The sequence below is a fragment of the Macaca mulatta genome, chromosome X (genome assembly GCF_049350105.2).
Source record: "Macaca mulatta isolate MMU2019108-1 chromosome X, T2T-MMU8v2.0, whole genome shotgun sequence".
Lineage (NCBI taxonomy): Eukaryota > Metazoa > Chordata > Mammalia > Primates > Cercopithecidae > Macaca > Macaca mulatta.
Window position 1 is genome coordinate 145,975,774 of NC_133426.1, and position 17,438 is coordinate 145,993,211.

The following is a 17,438-nucleotide window of genomic DNA, read 5'->3' on the forward strand; positions in this document are numbered from 1 at the left end:
TAAAAAAAAAAAAAAAAAAAAAAGCCGGGCGCGGTGGCTCACGCCTGTAATCCCAGCACTTTGGGAGGCCAAGGCGGGTGGATCACAAGGTCAGGAGATCGAGATCACAGTGAAACCCCGTCTCTACTAAAAATACAAAAAATTAGCCGGGCGCGGTGGTGGGCGACTATAGTCCCAGCTACTCGGGAGGCTGAGCCAGGAGAATGGCGTGAACCCGGGAGGTGGAGCTTGCAGTGAGCCGAGATCGCGCCACTGCACTCCAGCCTGGGTGACACAACTAGACTCCATCTCAAAAAAAAAAAAAAAAAAAAAAAAGATAAACAAACTTGACAAATCTTTAACCAGACTAACTAAGGAAAACAAGGACAAGACCCAAATAAATAAAATCAGAGATGAAAAGGAGGTATTACAGGTGATACCGCAGAAATTCAAAGAATCATTAGTAGCTACTATAAGCAACTACATGCCAATAAATTGGAAAATCTAGAGGAAATTGATAAACTCCTAGACACATACAGCCTACCAAGATTGAACCAAGAAATCCAAAACCTGAACAGAACAATAACAAGTAATGAGATCAAAGTCATAATAAAAAGTCTCCCAGAAAAGAAAAGAAAAACCCAGCACCCAATGGCTTTACTGCTGAATTCTACCAAGTATTTAAAGAAGAACCAATACAAATTCTACTCAAACTATTCAAAAAGATAGACTAGGAGACAATACTTCCAAATTGATTCTACAAGGCCAATATCACCCTGATACCAAACAAGACAAAGGCACATCGAAAAGAGAAAACTGCAAGTCAGTATCTCTAATTGATACTGTTGCCAAAATCCTCAGCAAAATACTAGCAAATGGAATTGAACAATAGAATAAAAAGATCATTCATCATGACCAAGTGGGATTTATCCCATGGATGGAAGGATGGTTCCACATATGCAAATCCATCAATGTGATACATCATATCTACAGAATGAAGGACAAATCCATATGATCTTTTCAATTGATGCTGAAAAAGAATTTTCTAAAATTCAACATTTTTCATGATTAAAAAAACAACTCAAAAAACTAGAAGGAACATACCTAAACATAATAAAAAGCTATATAGGACAGACTCACAGTTAGTATCATAATAAATGGCGGAAAACTGAAAGGCTTTCCTCTAAAATCAGGAACATGCATGGATGCCCACTTTCACCACTGTTATTCAACATAGTACTGGAAGTCATAGCTAGAGCAAATAGAAAAGAGAACGAAATAAAAGGCACCCAAATTGCAAAGGAAGAAGTCAAATTATCCTTTTGTGCAGATAATAGTGCCTTATATTTGGAAAAAACCTAAAGGTTCCACCAAAAAGCTATTAGAACTGATAAACACATGCAGTGAATTTGCAGGATACAAAATCAACATACAAAACTCAGAAGCATTTATGTATGCCAACAGTGAACAATGTGAAAAATACATTTAAAAATAACTAAAAGGGTATAACCAGATTGTTTGTAACACAAAGGATAAATGCCTGAAGGTATGTATACCCCATTTTCCATGATGTGATTAGTATGCATTGCACGCCTGTATCAAAATATCTCATGTAACCCATAAATATATACACCTACCATGTTCCCAACAAAACTTTAAAATTAAAAAATAAGGAAATTCTATAATTTGCAACAACATAGATGAACTTTGAGGACATTGTCATAAGTGAAATAAGTCTGTCAAACAAAGACAAGTACTGCATGATTCCACTTACATGAAGTATGTATAATAATTACTTTCATAGAATCAAAGAGTGAAATGGGGGATTGCCAGGATCTGCATGGGGAAGGAAATGAAGAGTTACTAGTTAATGGGCATAAAGTTTCAGTTAAGCAAGATGAATATATTCTAGAGACCTGCTGTACAATTTGTACCTATAGCAAAAAACACTGTAGTGTACAGTTAAACATTTGTTAAGAAGGTAAATCTCATGTTAAATATTCTTACTACAATAAAATAAAATATAAAAAATATATATTGTGTATATATGGCATATATAAATGGTGTGTGTATATACATATATATACACACACACACACATACACACACACACATACACACACATACACATATATATATATATATAAAAAAATATATATATATATATAATGGAATCTTTTTCCAGGTATGCAATGTGAGTCAACATTCAATACTTAATGTAATTTATTTTATCAAGAAACTGAAGAAAAAAGTCATATAATCATATCAATTGACACAGAAAAAGTATGACAAAATCCAATACCCATTCATTGTTTTTAAAAATGTCATCAAGTCAAGAAAGAGGGATATTACCTCAACTAAATAAAGAACATCTACAAAAAGCTTATAGCTAACATACTTATTATAGAAAGACTGAGTACTTCCCCCATTAAGATCAGGAAAAAGGAAAGTATGCTTCTCTCACCACTGTAATTCAACATATGGTGGAAGTTCTAGCAACTGCACTCAGCAAAAAATATAAAGGCCTACAAATTGAAAACAAAGAAATAAAACTATACTGTTTGCAAATAACATGATTATATTTGTAGAAAACTCCAAGCAATCTACAAAAAAATGAAAAAGTCTCCTAGAACTACTAAATGAGTTCTGCAAAGTCAGAAGATGCAAAATCAATGTGCAAAAATCAGTTGCATTCTTATTTCATAAAAATGAATATGCAAAAACAGAAATTTAAAAGACAACAGCAAAACTCCTGAAACTAATAAGTGATTGTATAAGGTTGCAGGATACAAGGTTAATATACAAAAGTCAATAATTTTCTTATATACAAGCAATGAGCAAGTGGAATTTGAAATTAAAAACATAATGACGTTTACATTAGCAGCCACAAAAATGAAATTTGTGCATATAAATATAACAAAATATGTACAAGGTCTATATGAGAAAAAGTCCAAAACTCTGATGAAAGAAATGAAAGTAGAACTAGAGAAATATTCCATGTTAATGGATAGAAGATCCAATATCATAAAAATGTCAGTTCTTCCCAATGTCATTTATAGATTCAATGCAATCCTGATCAAAATCCCAGCAAGTCTTTTTTTTTTTTTTTTGGATATTGATTGGTTCTCACACAGCCATAAAATAATATCTAAGAACAGGTAATTTATAAAGAAAAGAGATTTAATTTACTGACAGTTCTGGATGGCTGGGAAGGCCTCAGGAAACTTAAAATCATGGTGGAAGGGGAAGCAAGACCTTCTTCACATGGTGGCAGGAGACAGAAGGGCAAGTAAGGGAAATTCCAGACACTTATAAAACCACCAGATCTTGTGAGAACTCACTCACTATTATGAGTAAAGCACAGGGAAAACTGCCCTCATGATCCAATCACCTCCCTCCCTCCACACATGGGAATTACAGGTCCTTCCCTCAACATGTGGGGATTACAATTTGAGATGAGATTTGGGGGGAGACACAGGGTCAAACCATATCATTCCACCCCTGGCCCCTCCCAAATCTAATGTCATTTATACATTTCAAAACCAATCATGCCTTCCCAACAGTCTCCCTAAGTCTTAACTTATTCCAGCATTAACTCAAAAGTCTAAGTCCAAAGTCTCATCCGAGACAAGTCCCTTCTGCCTATGAGCCTGTAAAATCAAAAGCAAGTTAGTTCCTTCCAAAATACAATGGGGGTACAGGCATTGGGTAAATGTGCCCATTCCAAATGGGAGATATTGGTCCAAACAAAGGGGCTACAGGTCCCATGCAAGTCCAAAATCCAGAAAAGCAGTCATTAAATCTTAAAGCTCCAAAATAATCTCATTTGACTCCATGTCTCACATCCAGGGCACACTGATGCAAAGGGTGGGCACCCATGGCCTTGGGCAGCTCCACCCCTGTGGTTTTGCAGGGTACAGTCCCCCACCCTAGCTGCTTTCACAGCTGGTGTTAAGTGTCTGTGGCTTTCCCAGATGCATGGTGCAAGCTGCCTGTGAATCTACCATTCTGGGGTCTGGAGGACAGTGACCCTCTTCTCACAGCTCCACGAAGCAGTGAACCAGTGGGGACTCTATGGAGTGGGGGCTCAAACCCCACATTTCCCTCTGCACTGCCCTAGCAGAGGCTCTCCATGAAGACTCCACCCCTGCAGCAAACTCCTGCCTGGACATCCAGGCATTTCCATACATCCTCTGAAATCTAGGCAGAGGTTTCCAAACCTTAATTCTTGACTTATGTATACCTGCAGGCCCAACCCATGTGGAAGCTGCTAAGTCTTGGGACTTGCACCCTCTGAAGCAATGGCCTGAGCTGTACATTGGCCCCTTTTATCCACAGCTGGGACACAGGGCGTCAAGTCCTGAGGCTGCACAGAGCAGTAGCATGGTCCTGGGCCCAGCCCAGAAAACCATTTTTCCTCCTAAGCCTCCAGGCCTGTGATGGGAGGGGCTGCTATGGAGATCTCTGATGTGCCCTGGAGATATTTTCCCATTGTCTTGGTGATTAACATTTAGATCCTCATTACTTATGTAAATTTCTGCAGTTGGCTTGAATTTTGCCCCAGAAAATGGGTTTTTCTTTTCTACCACATGGTCATGCTGCAAATTTTCCAAACATTTACACCCTGTCACCTCTTGAACACTTTGCTGCTTGGAAATTTCTTCTGCCAGATACCCTAAATCATCTCTCTCAGTTTCAAAGTTTCACAGATCTCCAGGACAGGGGCAAAATGCCACCAGTCTCTTTGCTAAAGCATAGCAAGAGTGATCTTTACTTTAGTTTCCAGTAAATTTATCTCCATCTGAGACCACCTCAGCTTGGACTTCATTGTCCACATCACTATCAGCATTCTGGACAGAACCATTCAACAAGTCTCTAGGAAGCTCCAAACACTTCCACATCTTCCTGTCTTCTTCTGAGCCCTCCAAAGTATTCCAATCTCTGCCTGTTACCAAGTTCCAAAGTCACTTTCACATTTTCAAGTATCTCTATAGTAGTACCCCACTTCTGGTACCAATTTACTGTATTAGTCCATTCTTACACTGCTATAAAAAAATACCTGAGACTGGGTAATTTATAAAGGAAAAAGGTTTAATTGGCTCACAGGCTATAGAGGTCTCAGGAAACTTATAATCATGGCTGTAGGAAAAGGGGAAGGAAGGACCTTCTTCACATAGTGGCAGGAGAGAGAAGGGCAAGCAGAGGAAATGCCAGATGCTTATAAAACCATCAAATCTCATGAGAACTCAACTGCACAGTATCACAAAAACAGCATGGGGGAAACCACCCCCATGATCCAATCACCTCCTCCCTCCACACTTGAGGATTACAATTCAAGATGAGATTTGAGTGGGAATACAGAGCCCAAACCATATCAGATATTGACAAAATGATTATAAAGTCTATGTGAAGAGGCAAAAGACCCAGAATAGCCATTACAATATTGAATGAGAAGAACAAAGTTGGAGGACTGACACTACCAGACCTCAAGACTTATATAAACCTACAGTAATTAAGACAGTATGATATTGGCAAAAGAATATATAAATATAATAGATCAATAGAATAGTATAGAGAGCCCAGAAGCAGACCCTCATAATATAGTCAACTGATCTTTGACAAAGGAGCAAAGGCAATAAAATTGACAAAAGATAGTATTTTCACCAAATGGTGTGGAACTGGACATGAAAAAAAAAACGAATCTAGACACAAACCTTACACCCTTCACAAAAATTAATGCAAAATGGATCACAGCCCTGAATGTAAAGTGTAAAACCAGAAAACTCCTAGAAGATAACATAAGAAAAAAAATCTAGATGACCTTGTGTTTGGTTATAACATTTTAGATATGACACCATAGGCAAGATATATGAAAGAAAAAAATGATACATTACAGTCCATTAAAATTAAAATTTTTTTGCTCTATGATACACACTGTCAAAAGAATGAAAATATAAGCCACAGACTGGAAGAAAACATTTCCCCAAGCTATATCTGGTTAAGGAATGTTATCAAAAACATACAAAGAACTCTTAACAATAAGAAAATAATGAGTTATTTTCATGTAACATGGGCCAAAGAACTTAACAGACAACTCACCAAAGAAGAAACACAGATGGCAAAGAAGTATATGAAAAATTGCTCTACATCATATGTTATCAGGGAATTGCAAATTGAAACGACAATGAGATACCATTATATATCTATTAGAATGACCAAAATCCAGGACCCTGACAATACAATGCTAATGAGGATGTGGAGCAACAGGAGCTTTTATTCACTTATTGGTGAGAATGCAGAGTGGAACAGCCACTTTAGAAGACAGTTGGGCAGTTTCTCACAAAACTAAACATACTTTTAACATATAATCCATCAATCTCACTCCACGCTATTCACTCAAAGGAGTTGAAAACATACATCCACACAAAAACATGCACACAGACATTTATAAAAACTTTACTTATAATTGCTAAAACTTGGAAACCACCAAGATGTCCTTCAATAGGTGAATAAACTGTGGTACATTCAGGCAATAGAATATTATTCAGGGCTAAAAAAGAAATGAGCTATCAAACCATGAAAAGACATGAGTAAAATTTAAAAGCGTATTACTAAGTGAAAGAAGCCAATCTGGAAATCTGGAAAGGCTACATAGTATGTGATTTCAACTACAGTCATGTACCACATAACATCTTGGCCAATGACAGAATGCGTATATGACAGTGGTCCCGTAAGATTATGATGGAGCTGAAAAATTCCTATTGCATAGTAACATCATAGCTGTTGTAACATTGTAGCACAATACATCACTCAGGTGTTTGTAGTGATGCTGGTGTAAAGAAACGTACCGCACTATCAGTTGTATAAAAATATAGCCCAGTTATGTACGCTACATAATACTTGATAACTAAAAACTATGTTACTGATTTGTGTATTTAATATACTATATTTTATTGTTATTTTATAGTATACTTCTTCTACTTATAAACAAAGTTAATTGTAAAATAGCCTCAGGCAGGTCCTTCAAGAGGTATTCCAGAAGAAGGAATTGGTATCAGAGGAAATGACAGCTTCATGTATGTTATTGCTCCTGAAGACCATCCAAGTGTGGAGGTAGAAGGCAGTGATATTAATGATCGTGACCCTGTGGAGGCCTAAGCCAATATGTTTTCTTGTGTCTTAGTTTTTTAAAAAAAGTTTTAAAGTTAATAAAAATAGAAAAAGCTTATAACGATATAAAGAAAGAAAATATTTTTGTTCAGCTGTACCATGTGTTTATGCTTTAAGTATTATTATGAAAGGGTCAAAAAGGTTTAAAAACTAAAAAGTTTATAAAATAAACACATTACTGTAAACTAAGGTTAACTTTTTTTTTTTTTTGAGATGGAGTCTCGCTCTGTTGCCCAGGCTGGAGTGCAATGGTGTGATCTCGGCTTGCTGCAACCTCCGCCTCCCGGGTTTAAGCAACTCTCCCACCTCAGCCTCCCGAATAGCTGGGACTACAGGTGTGTGCCACCATGCCTGGCTAATTTTTGTATTTTTAGTAGAGAGGGGGTTTCACCACCTTGGCCAGACTGCTCTCAAACTCCTGACCTCAAGTGATCCACCCATTTCTTGGCCTCCCAAAATGCTGGGATTACAGGCATGAGCTACCACACCTGGCCAGGTTAAACATTTTTTTAGAAATTTGGTGTGTAGCTTAAGAGGACAGTGTTTATAAAAATCTACAGTAGTGTATAGTAATGCCCTAGGCCCTCACATTCACTCACCACTCACTCACTGACTCACCCAGAGCAACTTCCAGTCCTGCAAGCTCCATTCTTAGTAAGTCCCCTATACAGGTGTACTATTTTTTCTTTTCTTTCTACTGTACTTTTTCTGTTTATGTACACAGATACCATCATATTATAATTGCCTACAGTATTCAGTATGGTAATACGCTGTACAGGTTTGTAGCCTAAAAGCAATAGGCTATCATATAGCTTAGTTGTGTAGTAGGCTATGTCATCTAGGTTTGTGTAAGTACACTCTGTGATGTTCGCACAGTGATGAAATTGCCTAATAACACATTGCTCCGAATGTATCTTCATCAAACTGTACATGACTTTCTGAAGGAGTCAAAGCTATGGAGACAGTAAAAATGATAAGTGATTTCCGGGGTTGTGGGGAGATAAGGTAGAGCACAGAGGATTTTTAGGGCAGTGAAACTACTCTGTATAATACTATGATGATGGATATATGTCATTATACATCTGTCCAAACCTTTAGCATGGACAACACCAAGAATGAAACCTAAAGTAAACAACTGACTTTGAGTGATTATGATGTGTCAATGAAGATTCATCAATTGTGATAAATGGACCACTCTGGCTAGGCATGTTGATAATGAAGGAGGTTGTGCATGTGTGGGGAGAGGGTATATGGGAGATCTCTGTACCTTCCACTCAATTTTGCTGTGAATCTAAAACTGCTCTAAAAAAAAAATAAAGTCTTAAAATGAAACACAATAGCATTCATAATTACTCCAGAGAAAATTAAATCCTTACGTATACACTTACTAAAACATGTATAGGATATATATGTTAAAAATTACAAAAAGCTGATGAAAGAAATAAAAGACCAAAATAAGTGAAGAGACACATGTGTTATGTTCCTGGATTGAAAAACTCAACACATTGAAGGTATCGATTTTCCCAAATTGACAGACAGGTTTTACATAATTCCTATAAAAATCCCAGTAAGTATCTCTTTAGATACATATAAGATCATTCTAAAATTTATACAAGCCCTTAGAACAGTTAAAAACATCTTACCAAAAGAAGAATAAAGTTGGAGGAATCACTCTACCTATTATAAAGTCTTACTATATAGCTAGAATAATTATGACAGTGTGGTATTGGCAGAGGGATAACTACATCAATGGCACAAAGAATAGCTAGAGAAACTGGAAGTAGACCCAAAACAATATGGTTAACTGACTTATGAAAAAATTTCGCAAGCCATTCAATCAAGGAAGGATGGGGTGGTTTTTTCGCTTTTTGTTTTAACAAATTGTGCTAGGTAAATTGGACATCTCTATGGAAAAAAAAAATAAATGAAGGTGGACCTAAATGTCATACTTTACACAAATATTAACTCAAAATGGAGCATGGGCATAAATCTAAAACTTCAAACTGTAAAACATTTAGAAAAAAAATCATCAGGATCTAGTGTTAGTGGAAGAGTTCTAAAAGTGATCCATAAAATAAAAAAATAAATAAACTGAACTACATCAAAACTAAAAAATTCTGCTCTGTGAAAGACCTAATTAAGGGAACAAAAGACAAGCTACAGGCTGGAGACAATATATGTAATCCACATATCTATGAAAGGACTCATATCTAGAATATATAAACAACCTTAAGAATCTGACAGTAAAAAAAAAAAAAAAAAAAAAAAAAATCAAATAAACTAACTGGACCACTCATACGTTGCTGATGGAAATGTAAAGTGGTACAGCCATTCTGGCAAACATCAGTGATCTCTTACAAAGATAAGACGTGTCCCAGTGATGAATTGTGCTGCCCCAGTAAAAGTAGCCACTATGCCTATCTTCATTCTGAAGATGTATCACTTCCTGTTTCAGCCTCAAATCAGCCACAGTGGCAGAAGCCCACAAAGTCAGAGGTGAAATTTAATAATGACCACTGCCCATTCTCTTCACTTGTCCCAAGAGGCCATTGGAAATAGTCCAAAGACCCATTGAGGGAGATGGACATTATTTCCCAGAAGTAAATACAGCTCAGCTTGTACTTTGGTACAACTAATCGACCTTACCACTTGCACAATCAGCTAGCAAAGGTTATGCAGCGTGTGAACATGATCATGGCAGAATCACCAGGCCTCATCACCATCTGCCTTTTAGGATATCTACTCAGTGCTGAATGTACAGGTTTGTTTCCTTTTTTAAAATACATTGAGTATGCTTGCCTTTTAGATATAGAAATATCTGATGCTGTCTTCTTCACTAAAGTTTGATTACATGATTTGACAGCAATATTGAAGAGTCTAGCAGCCAGCATGCAGGTTGGTAAGTACTGGTTCTTTGTTAGCTAGGTTTTCTTCTTCATTTTTAAAACTAAACAGATCAACAATGCTTATGATGCATTTATGTTTAACAAACGCTGTTCAGTTTATGATTTGGTCATGTAATTCCTGTTAGAAAACATTCATCTCCTTGGTTTAAAAAATCAAAAGTGGGAAAACAAAGAAATAGCAGAATACAGTGAAAAAATTAACCACATTATTTTTTGTTTGGGCTTACCACTTTGAAATCAAAATAGGAAATGAAAGCACAATGGTCTTATTTACACAAAAAGTCTGATTTTAAGATACATGACATTTCAAGGTTTTAGAAGTATGTAATGAGGTATGTCTCTAATTTTATAAAATATATATCTTCAATTTAAAGTTTTAGTTAAAACATAAAGATTAACCTTTCATTAGCAAGCTGTTAGTTATCACCAAAACTTTTCGTGGATTAGGAAAAAATCATTTTGTCTCTATGTAAAACATCTTGGAGTTGATATTTGGGGAAACACAATACTCAGTTGAGTTCCCTAGGGGAGAAAAGCAAGTCTAAGAATTGACATGAAGAGTAGGAAGTTAGCTAATGCAACATATATCACTTTGTTTTTTCACAACTACAGTGACTTTATATATTCCCCAGAGGAAGGCATATGGGGAAGAAATTATCCCATTTGGACAAACAGCATGTTCTCACAGGAAGCATTTATCACACTTACTTGTCAACCTTCTAGAATCAAATCTAGTAGCTGACAGTACCAAGATCAGGGGTGCCAACCCTAAGCACCCCCAGAAAGCTGACTGGCCCTGTGGTTCCCACTCCAGACATGATGTCAGCTGTGAAATCAGACTGAAATGCTGAAATAATGATTAAAAAAAATACAGAGGTTAAACTAGCAACGTGAGTAAAGTCAAGGGATAAAGAAAATTTGTTGGAAAACTCACAAAGCAGGACATAAAGCAAGGTCATTAGACATATCTCATTAGTGTGACATCTGGGAGGACAAAGGATCCAAACCCTTTCTTCTGTAGAAGTGGTGAGATGATCAAGGTAGAGGGTTTCTGCCTCCTTGAAGACTTCAGATGCTGGGGAAAGGACAGATAAGAATAAAGGTGAACCAGGCTTTTGGAGCAAGGGAAATAATGACTAGAGATAAACCTGAAGGGAAGTTAAATATATGATCCCCAGACAATACTAAGGAGAAAGGCAATGTGATTCTGCAGCCATTGTAGCCAGAGATAATAAGCCCTTGAGGAGGGGGCCAGGGGAATTTTTCTAAGGATGGACAGTATTAATGCAGCACTCTCTTCTGCTATTAAAACTCTCATTGGCTTCTAAAAGGAGTTTCTGTGAGTGATTTGCTGAGATGTTGCATTTTCATGGCTGCTGCCTTTAGGTATTATTGCAACAGTTTGGAATTTTGAAATTAAAACAGTTCTGCAAAACCGGTTTAGTTTTGTAAAGTGTATGCATCAAAGATGTCCTTCATTCATTCAGACATTACTGAGTTACAACTACAGTGCCAGGTACTGTGTCAGGGTATTAGGGGTATGGGGACAAACAAGACTCTCTCTTTGATCTAAAGCACCATGAGGCCAGGTGAGAAGTTTCCATATAATGTGATAAAATGTGCACCAGTTACAAGGGATCATAGAGAAAAGAACATATTAAATGGGGACACACTTGATAGAGAGAAAGTATTTTCATCTGGGTCTAAAAAGATGAGGTGTCCTCTCTCTTTAAATGTCTGACATAAGGGCATTTTATGCAAAGAGGATCACTCATGTGCAAAGACTCAGATTTGCAAGAACGTGAGGTATTTCAGGAGTTTTGTATGGTTCCATATGGAGTATGACAAGTGAGGCAGGTAAACTAGGCAGAGCTGGTCATCAGATAATGAAGGCGTTAACCTAAGGAGACTGGGCAATAAAATGCAATATGGAGGTACCAAAGTATAAACATAAGGAGTACGACTGATGGCTGATTTAGGATGCCCAGTCTGGCAACACTCTAATGAAATGATAGCTGGGGAGGGAGGCCATACCCAGACTAGGAGAGAGCAGTCTTGAGACTATTGCAATTATCTACGGGAGACACAAAGGCTGGAACCTGAACAGTACCTGTACAAAAAAAGGGGCGAGTTCAAATGATATGAAGGAAGTAGAAGTGGTATGACTTAACCTATCTGGGTATAGGAGGAGAAGTGGCTAGAGCCTTGGGCATTTTGTGTTTGATGTGATTATGGGCCACAGCATAATGTCTAGGAGAACTGGCTCGTTAGTCTGACTGCCAGAGTCTGAATCCTGATGTTTTAGGATTTTAGGTCTGATGTTTTAGTATGTTACCTTGGGCAAAGCCCTTAGCCTCTATGAATCTCAGTTTTCTTCATTTATAAAAATAAGATGATAGTGCCTATCTCGTGGGACTTTTGTGAGGATGAAGTGAGATAATGGATGCAAAGTTACTGAGCACAGAGTCCAACACAGCAGAAGCATTACATATACATCAGCTATTACTGGCTACATTATGATAATCGGTTAGGGAGTTAGGAAGATAATCTGAAATTCAGGAGACATATCTGACTATAGATGAGTATTTGGAACTCAGTGTTCTGTAAACAGTAGTTACAGCCACGTGTGTGGGCATCTAGAGAGTGAGCATGGATACTGTGATGCCTAGTACAGTGCCTGGCAGTAGTGGTTGTATGCTCAGTAAATTTTGTTAACAGGGTCAGGGCCGGACTAGGGTGTGGTAAGCAAGGCCTATAGGGCATAAATATACTTGTACACCCCGAGAAATGAGGACCTCTTAAATATTGTGCCCTACGTGCCTTGTTTAGTTCACTCTTGTCCCAGCGCTGGCAAGTATGTATAAAGTGAAAAAGGAAAAAGCTGAGGCTGGAGCCTGGGAGAACCTTGGACTTCTCAGGGCCATGGAGAGGAACAGGAGTTAATCAATTCAAGTGCTGGATGGATAACAGGAGTTACAGCCAAGAGGGGAACCGGAATAGAGTGATTATTATAAAAAGAGTTTCCTAAAAAGGGAGAGATCAACAATTAGAAAATATTTAGAGCAGCCAGTAAATACATAAACTCAAAATTATTCTTTAGGTCATTTTGGATCGTGACAATAGTCATTTCATTATATAAATGTGATTAAGGAAGGAAAAGAGCTACACAAAAGTTATTAAAGAGCTAAAGAGAATGAAGAAATTTAAAATGGAAGAAAGTAGGGCCAACATGAAAGGAGTAGGGAGAAAAAGAGATAACCAGCATATTGTCTCACTGATCCTGTCAACACCTGTGAGGTAGATATTCTTATTATACTACTGTTAAACCTATTTTACATTTGACAAAGTTACGGTTCAGAGCTTATGTGACTTGTCCAAGGTCACAGGTCTAGAGGAGGCAGATACTTGATTCAAACCTATTTCTGTCTGATCTGATTCTAAAGTCTGTTTTTTCACTCAACCTCACTGTACAGTCAGTTCTCCCTGTGAGTTCCATAGCCACAGATTCAACTAACTGCAGATCAAAAATATTCAAGAAAAAAATGGATGGCTGCATCCCTACCGAATGTGTACAGACTTTTTTATCTTTCATTATTCCCTAAACAATACAGCATAACAACTATTTACATAGCATTTACATTGTATTAGCTATTACGAGAAACCTAGAGATGATTTAAAGTATAAAGGAGGATGTGTTTAGATTATATGCAAATAGTAAGCCATTTTTATATCAGAGATGTGAGCACCCACAGATCTTGATATTTGCAGGGGGTCTTGCCACCAATTTTCCATGGATACTGAGGAACGACTGTAAATGGATGCAGGTACGGATGCTATTTAGGAGTGTCCAGGGCCAAATAAATGAGTTGCTGAGCAGAGAGGTGGGTGGAGGCTGTGAGGCATCAATATGTGGTGGCATCCATCTGCAGTTCGGTGATTTTTTCCTTTATAGTCCTTGGCTGTCTGGGAAGAGAAGGATGAAGGCAGATGGCTGCTCAGATTTAGGGACTAGGATTGCAGGATAGGCACAGCATTGCAAAGAAGTGAAGGAAACTGAGAAATTTGGCAAATGAAGAGGTGAAGAGAGGCCTGGCATGGTGGCTCACACCTGTAATCCCAGCACTTTGAGAGGCCCAGGCGGGCAGATCACTTGAGGTCAGGAGTTTGACACCAGCCTGGCCAACATAGTGAAATGGTGAAACCCTGTCTCTACTGAAAATACAAAAATTAGCTGGGCATGGTGGCGGGCACCTGTAATCCCAGCTACTCAGGAGGCTGAGGCAGGAGAATAGCTTGAACCTGGGAGATGGAGGTTGCAGTGAGCTGAGATCGCACCGCTGCACTCCAGCCTGGGCGACAGAGCAAGACTCTGTCTCAAAAAAAAAAAAAAAAAAAAAAAAAAATGTTGAAGAGAAAAAGTCTAGGCTAAATTCAAAGACAAAAAGTGAGCCCAAAAGGAACCTGAAGGGCAGGGAAAAGCAGGGATGTCAAGGGACTAGAATACTCCATAAAGTGAACAGCTGCAATGAAAATAAGGGAAGAAAGTTTAGTTCATCTCCGTTGCTTTCCTTTCCTTTTTACTTTCCTTTATCTTCCTTTTTGGAGTTAATCAGGAAGTAGTCCCAAATACCCCAGAAAGTTCATCTTATAAGCCCTTGGTCCTCTTGAGATGGTATCAGATATATTGCTAGACCCTTGAAGAAAGGAACAACTCCAGCAACTTCTTGAGTCCCTGTTATTAATCTTATACATACACACACATATATGTATATACATGAAAACACACAAACACGTGTGTGTGTATACAGCCATGCATTCCTTAACAATGGGGATATATTCTGAGAAATGTGTCATTAAGCAATTTCATCATTGTGCGAACATAATAGAGTGTACTTACCTAAACCTAAATGGTATAGCTTACTACATACCTAGGTTATATTTACGTGGCCTATTGCTCCTAGGCTCCTAGGATGCAAACCTGTACAGCATGTGACTGTACTGAACACTGTAGGCAACAGCAACAGTGGTATTTGTGGATCTAAACATAGAAAAGGCACAGTGAAAATACAGTATAATAACCTTACAGGACCACTGTCATATAATGTCATCATTGACCAAATGTCATTATGCAACAAATGATTATCATATATATATGATATATATATGTGTGTATATATACATGTATACATGTATATATATTTATGTCATTATGCAACAAATGATTATCATATATATATGTGTGTGTATATGTATATGTGTATATATACACGTATACATGTATATATACACATGTATACGTGTGTGTGTATATATATACACACACACACACACACACACACACATACACAGAGAGAGAGAAAGAGAGAGAGAGGAGAGAGGAAGGAGGGAGGGAAGGAGAAAGATAATTCAGATAGAGACATCAATCCTAAAGGGTTCAGGAATGTCTCTACAGACTAGGTAGATGTAGCTTAAAAAAACCACACCCTGAATTCTAGAGAGATGTTCAGATCACTGCAATTCCTATTATAACCTTATGGGACCACTGTCATATAATGTCATCATTGACCAAATGTCATTATGCAACAAATGATTATCTCATATATATATATATATGATATGATATATATGATATATGTGTGTGTGTGTGTGTGTATATATATACACACACACACATATACAGAGAGAGAGAGAAAAAGAGAGACAGAGGAGAGAGGAAGGAGGGAGGGAAGGAGAAAGATAATTCAGATAGAGACATCAGTCCTCCAGAGTTCAGGAGTGTCTCTACAGACTAGGTAGATGTAACTTAAAAAATCCACACCCTGAATTCTAGAGAGATGTTCAGATCACTGCAATTCCTATAACACTTGCCAACCAACAGTGCTGTTGATCTGAAATTGCTTTTTCAAATTAATGCAGTGGTTTTTCTTTAACATCTAGTCACAGACATTGGGGTCACATTTGCAGCTGGACCATAATTAGGCTTCTGTTCTTCAGGAGACATTTGTTCAAAGTCATTTGGGCAACCATATTCTGAAAACAGCCCAGCCAGGGTGATGGATCACCTTGCAAGGATCCGCAATGAGCTATTTTCAAGTGATGACAAAGTGTGAAGTTAACTGCTCATTTGAGAACTTTCTTTTTCATCCAAAGTAAATTCAAATACGATTAGAAATCTGACCTTTTATTACTGGAACTCTCCTAAAAGTAAAATTGAATTTTAATTCCTAAATCTCCATGTGTATACAGTACTGTGGGAACATTACAGATTTTGGCTCCATGCCCTAAAGAGAAATTGGCTTTGGGATTATTTGTATTAAAAACAAAGTCTTTCTTAAGAGATGTAAAATTTTCATGATGTTTTCTTTTTTGCTAAAACTAAAGAATTATTCTTTTACATTTCAGTTTTTCTTGATCATGAAAATGCCAACAAAATTCTGAATCGGCCAAAGAGGTATAATTCAGGTAAATTGGAAGAGTTTGTTCAAGGGAACCTTGAGAGAGAATGTATGGAAGAAAAGTGTAATTTTGAAGAAGCACGAGAAGTTTTTGAAAACACTGAAAAAACAGTGAGTATTTCCACATAATACCCTTCAGATGCAGAGCATAGAATAGAAAATCTTTAAAAAGACACTTCTCTTTACAATTTTAAAGCATCCATATATATTTATGTATTATAAATGTTATAAAAGATAGGGAATCAATACCAAAACACTTTAAATATTACCATTAATTTGTCTTCTTTTATTCTTTATAGACTGAATTTTGGAAGCAGTATGTTGGTAAGCAATTCATTTTATCCTCTAGCTAGTATATGAAACATTTGAGAATGATGTGGGTTTTTTCTCTGCATAAATAGACAACATATTAAACTTTGCCAAAGAACCCAGAAAGATCAGTCCAACCCTCTAACCCAAATTGAATGGTGATATACTACAGGGTTATGCCAGTGTGGGAACTATTGCTGGTAAATAAGTTTAATCCTCCCTAGGTCTTCACAAAGAACATTGTTCCACCCCAGGAAGGTGGAAGGAAGAGACTGAAATGATTGTCTCTTAGGACCTGATGAAAGTTTGCATTCCTCAGTAAAATCAGAGAATGCTGATTGACTTAAATGTTTATAGCTTCCAAGTCCTCCTCATTATCATGGCCTCCAAACCCCTCCATGATTGTCCTTCCCCACCCTCCCCATTACCCTTTTTGCCTCCTCTGCTACTTCTCTCCTCGCACACTGGGCTCCAGCCACCCTGATCTTCCTGCCACTTCTTGCACACTCTAGGAATGCTCCCACTTTAGAGGCTTTATCTGGCTGTTTCTCTTATCTGGCTGTTCCCAACTTCCTGTGGGCTGGCTCCCTCACCTCCTTCAGGTCTTTGCCCAAATGTT

The 17,438-nt window shown here is 37.6% G+C and overlaps 1 protein-coding gene and 1 long non-coding RNA gene across 2 annotated transcripts in view; one reads left to right on the forward strand and one right to left on the reverse strand.

The window, feature by feature from the left end:
* Positions 1–17,438, reverse strand: part of LOC144338840 (uncharacterized) — an 86,758-nt gene that overhangs the window by 52,054 nt on the left and 17,266 nt on the right. The window lies entirely within an intron of this gene.
* The window catches only part of F9 (coagulation factor IX), a 32,681-nt gene continuing 25,036 nt past the window's right edge, over positions 9,794–17,438 (forward strand). The window contains 3 exon segments of the mRNA NM_001109683.1: positions 9,794–9,910; positions 16,458–16,621; positions 16,810–16,834. Coding sequence (NP_001103153.1) covers positions 9,823–9,910; positions 16,458–16,621; positions 16,810–16,834 — 277 coding nt within the window. The 5' untranslated portion in view covers positions 9,794–9,822.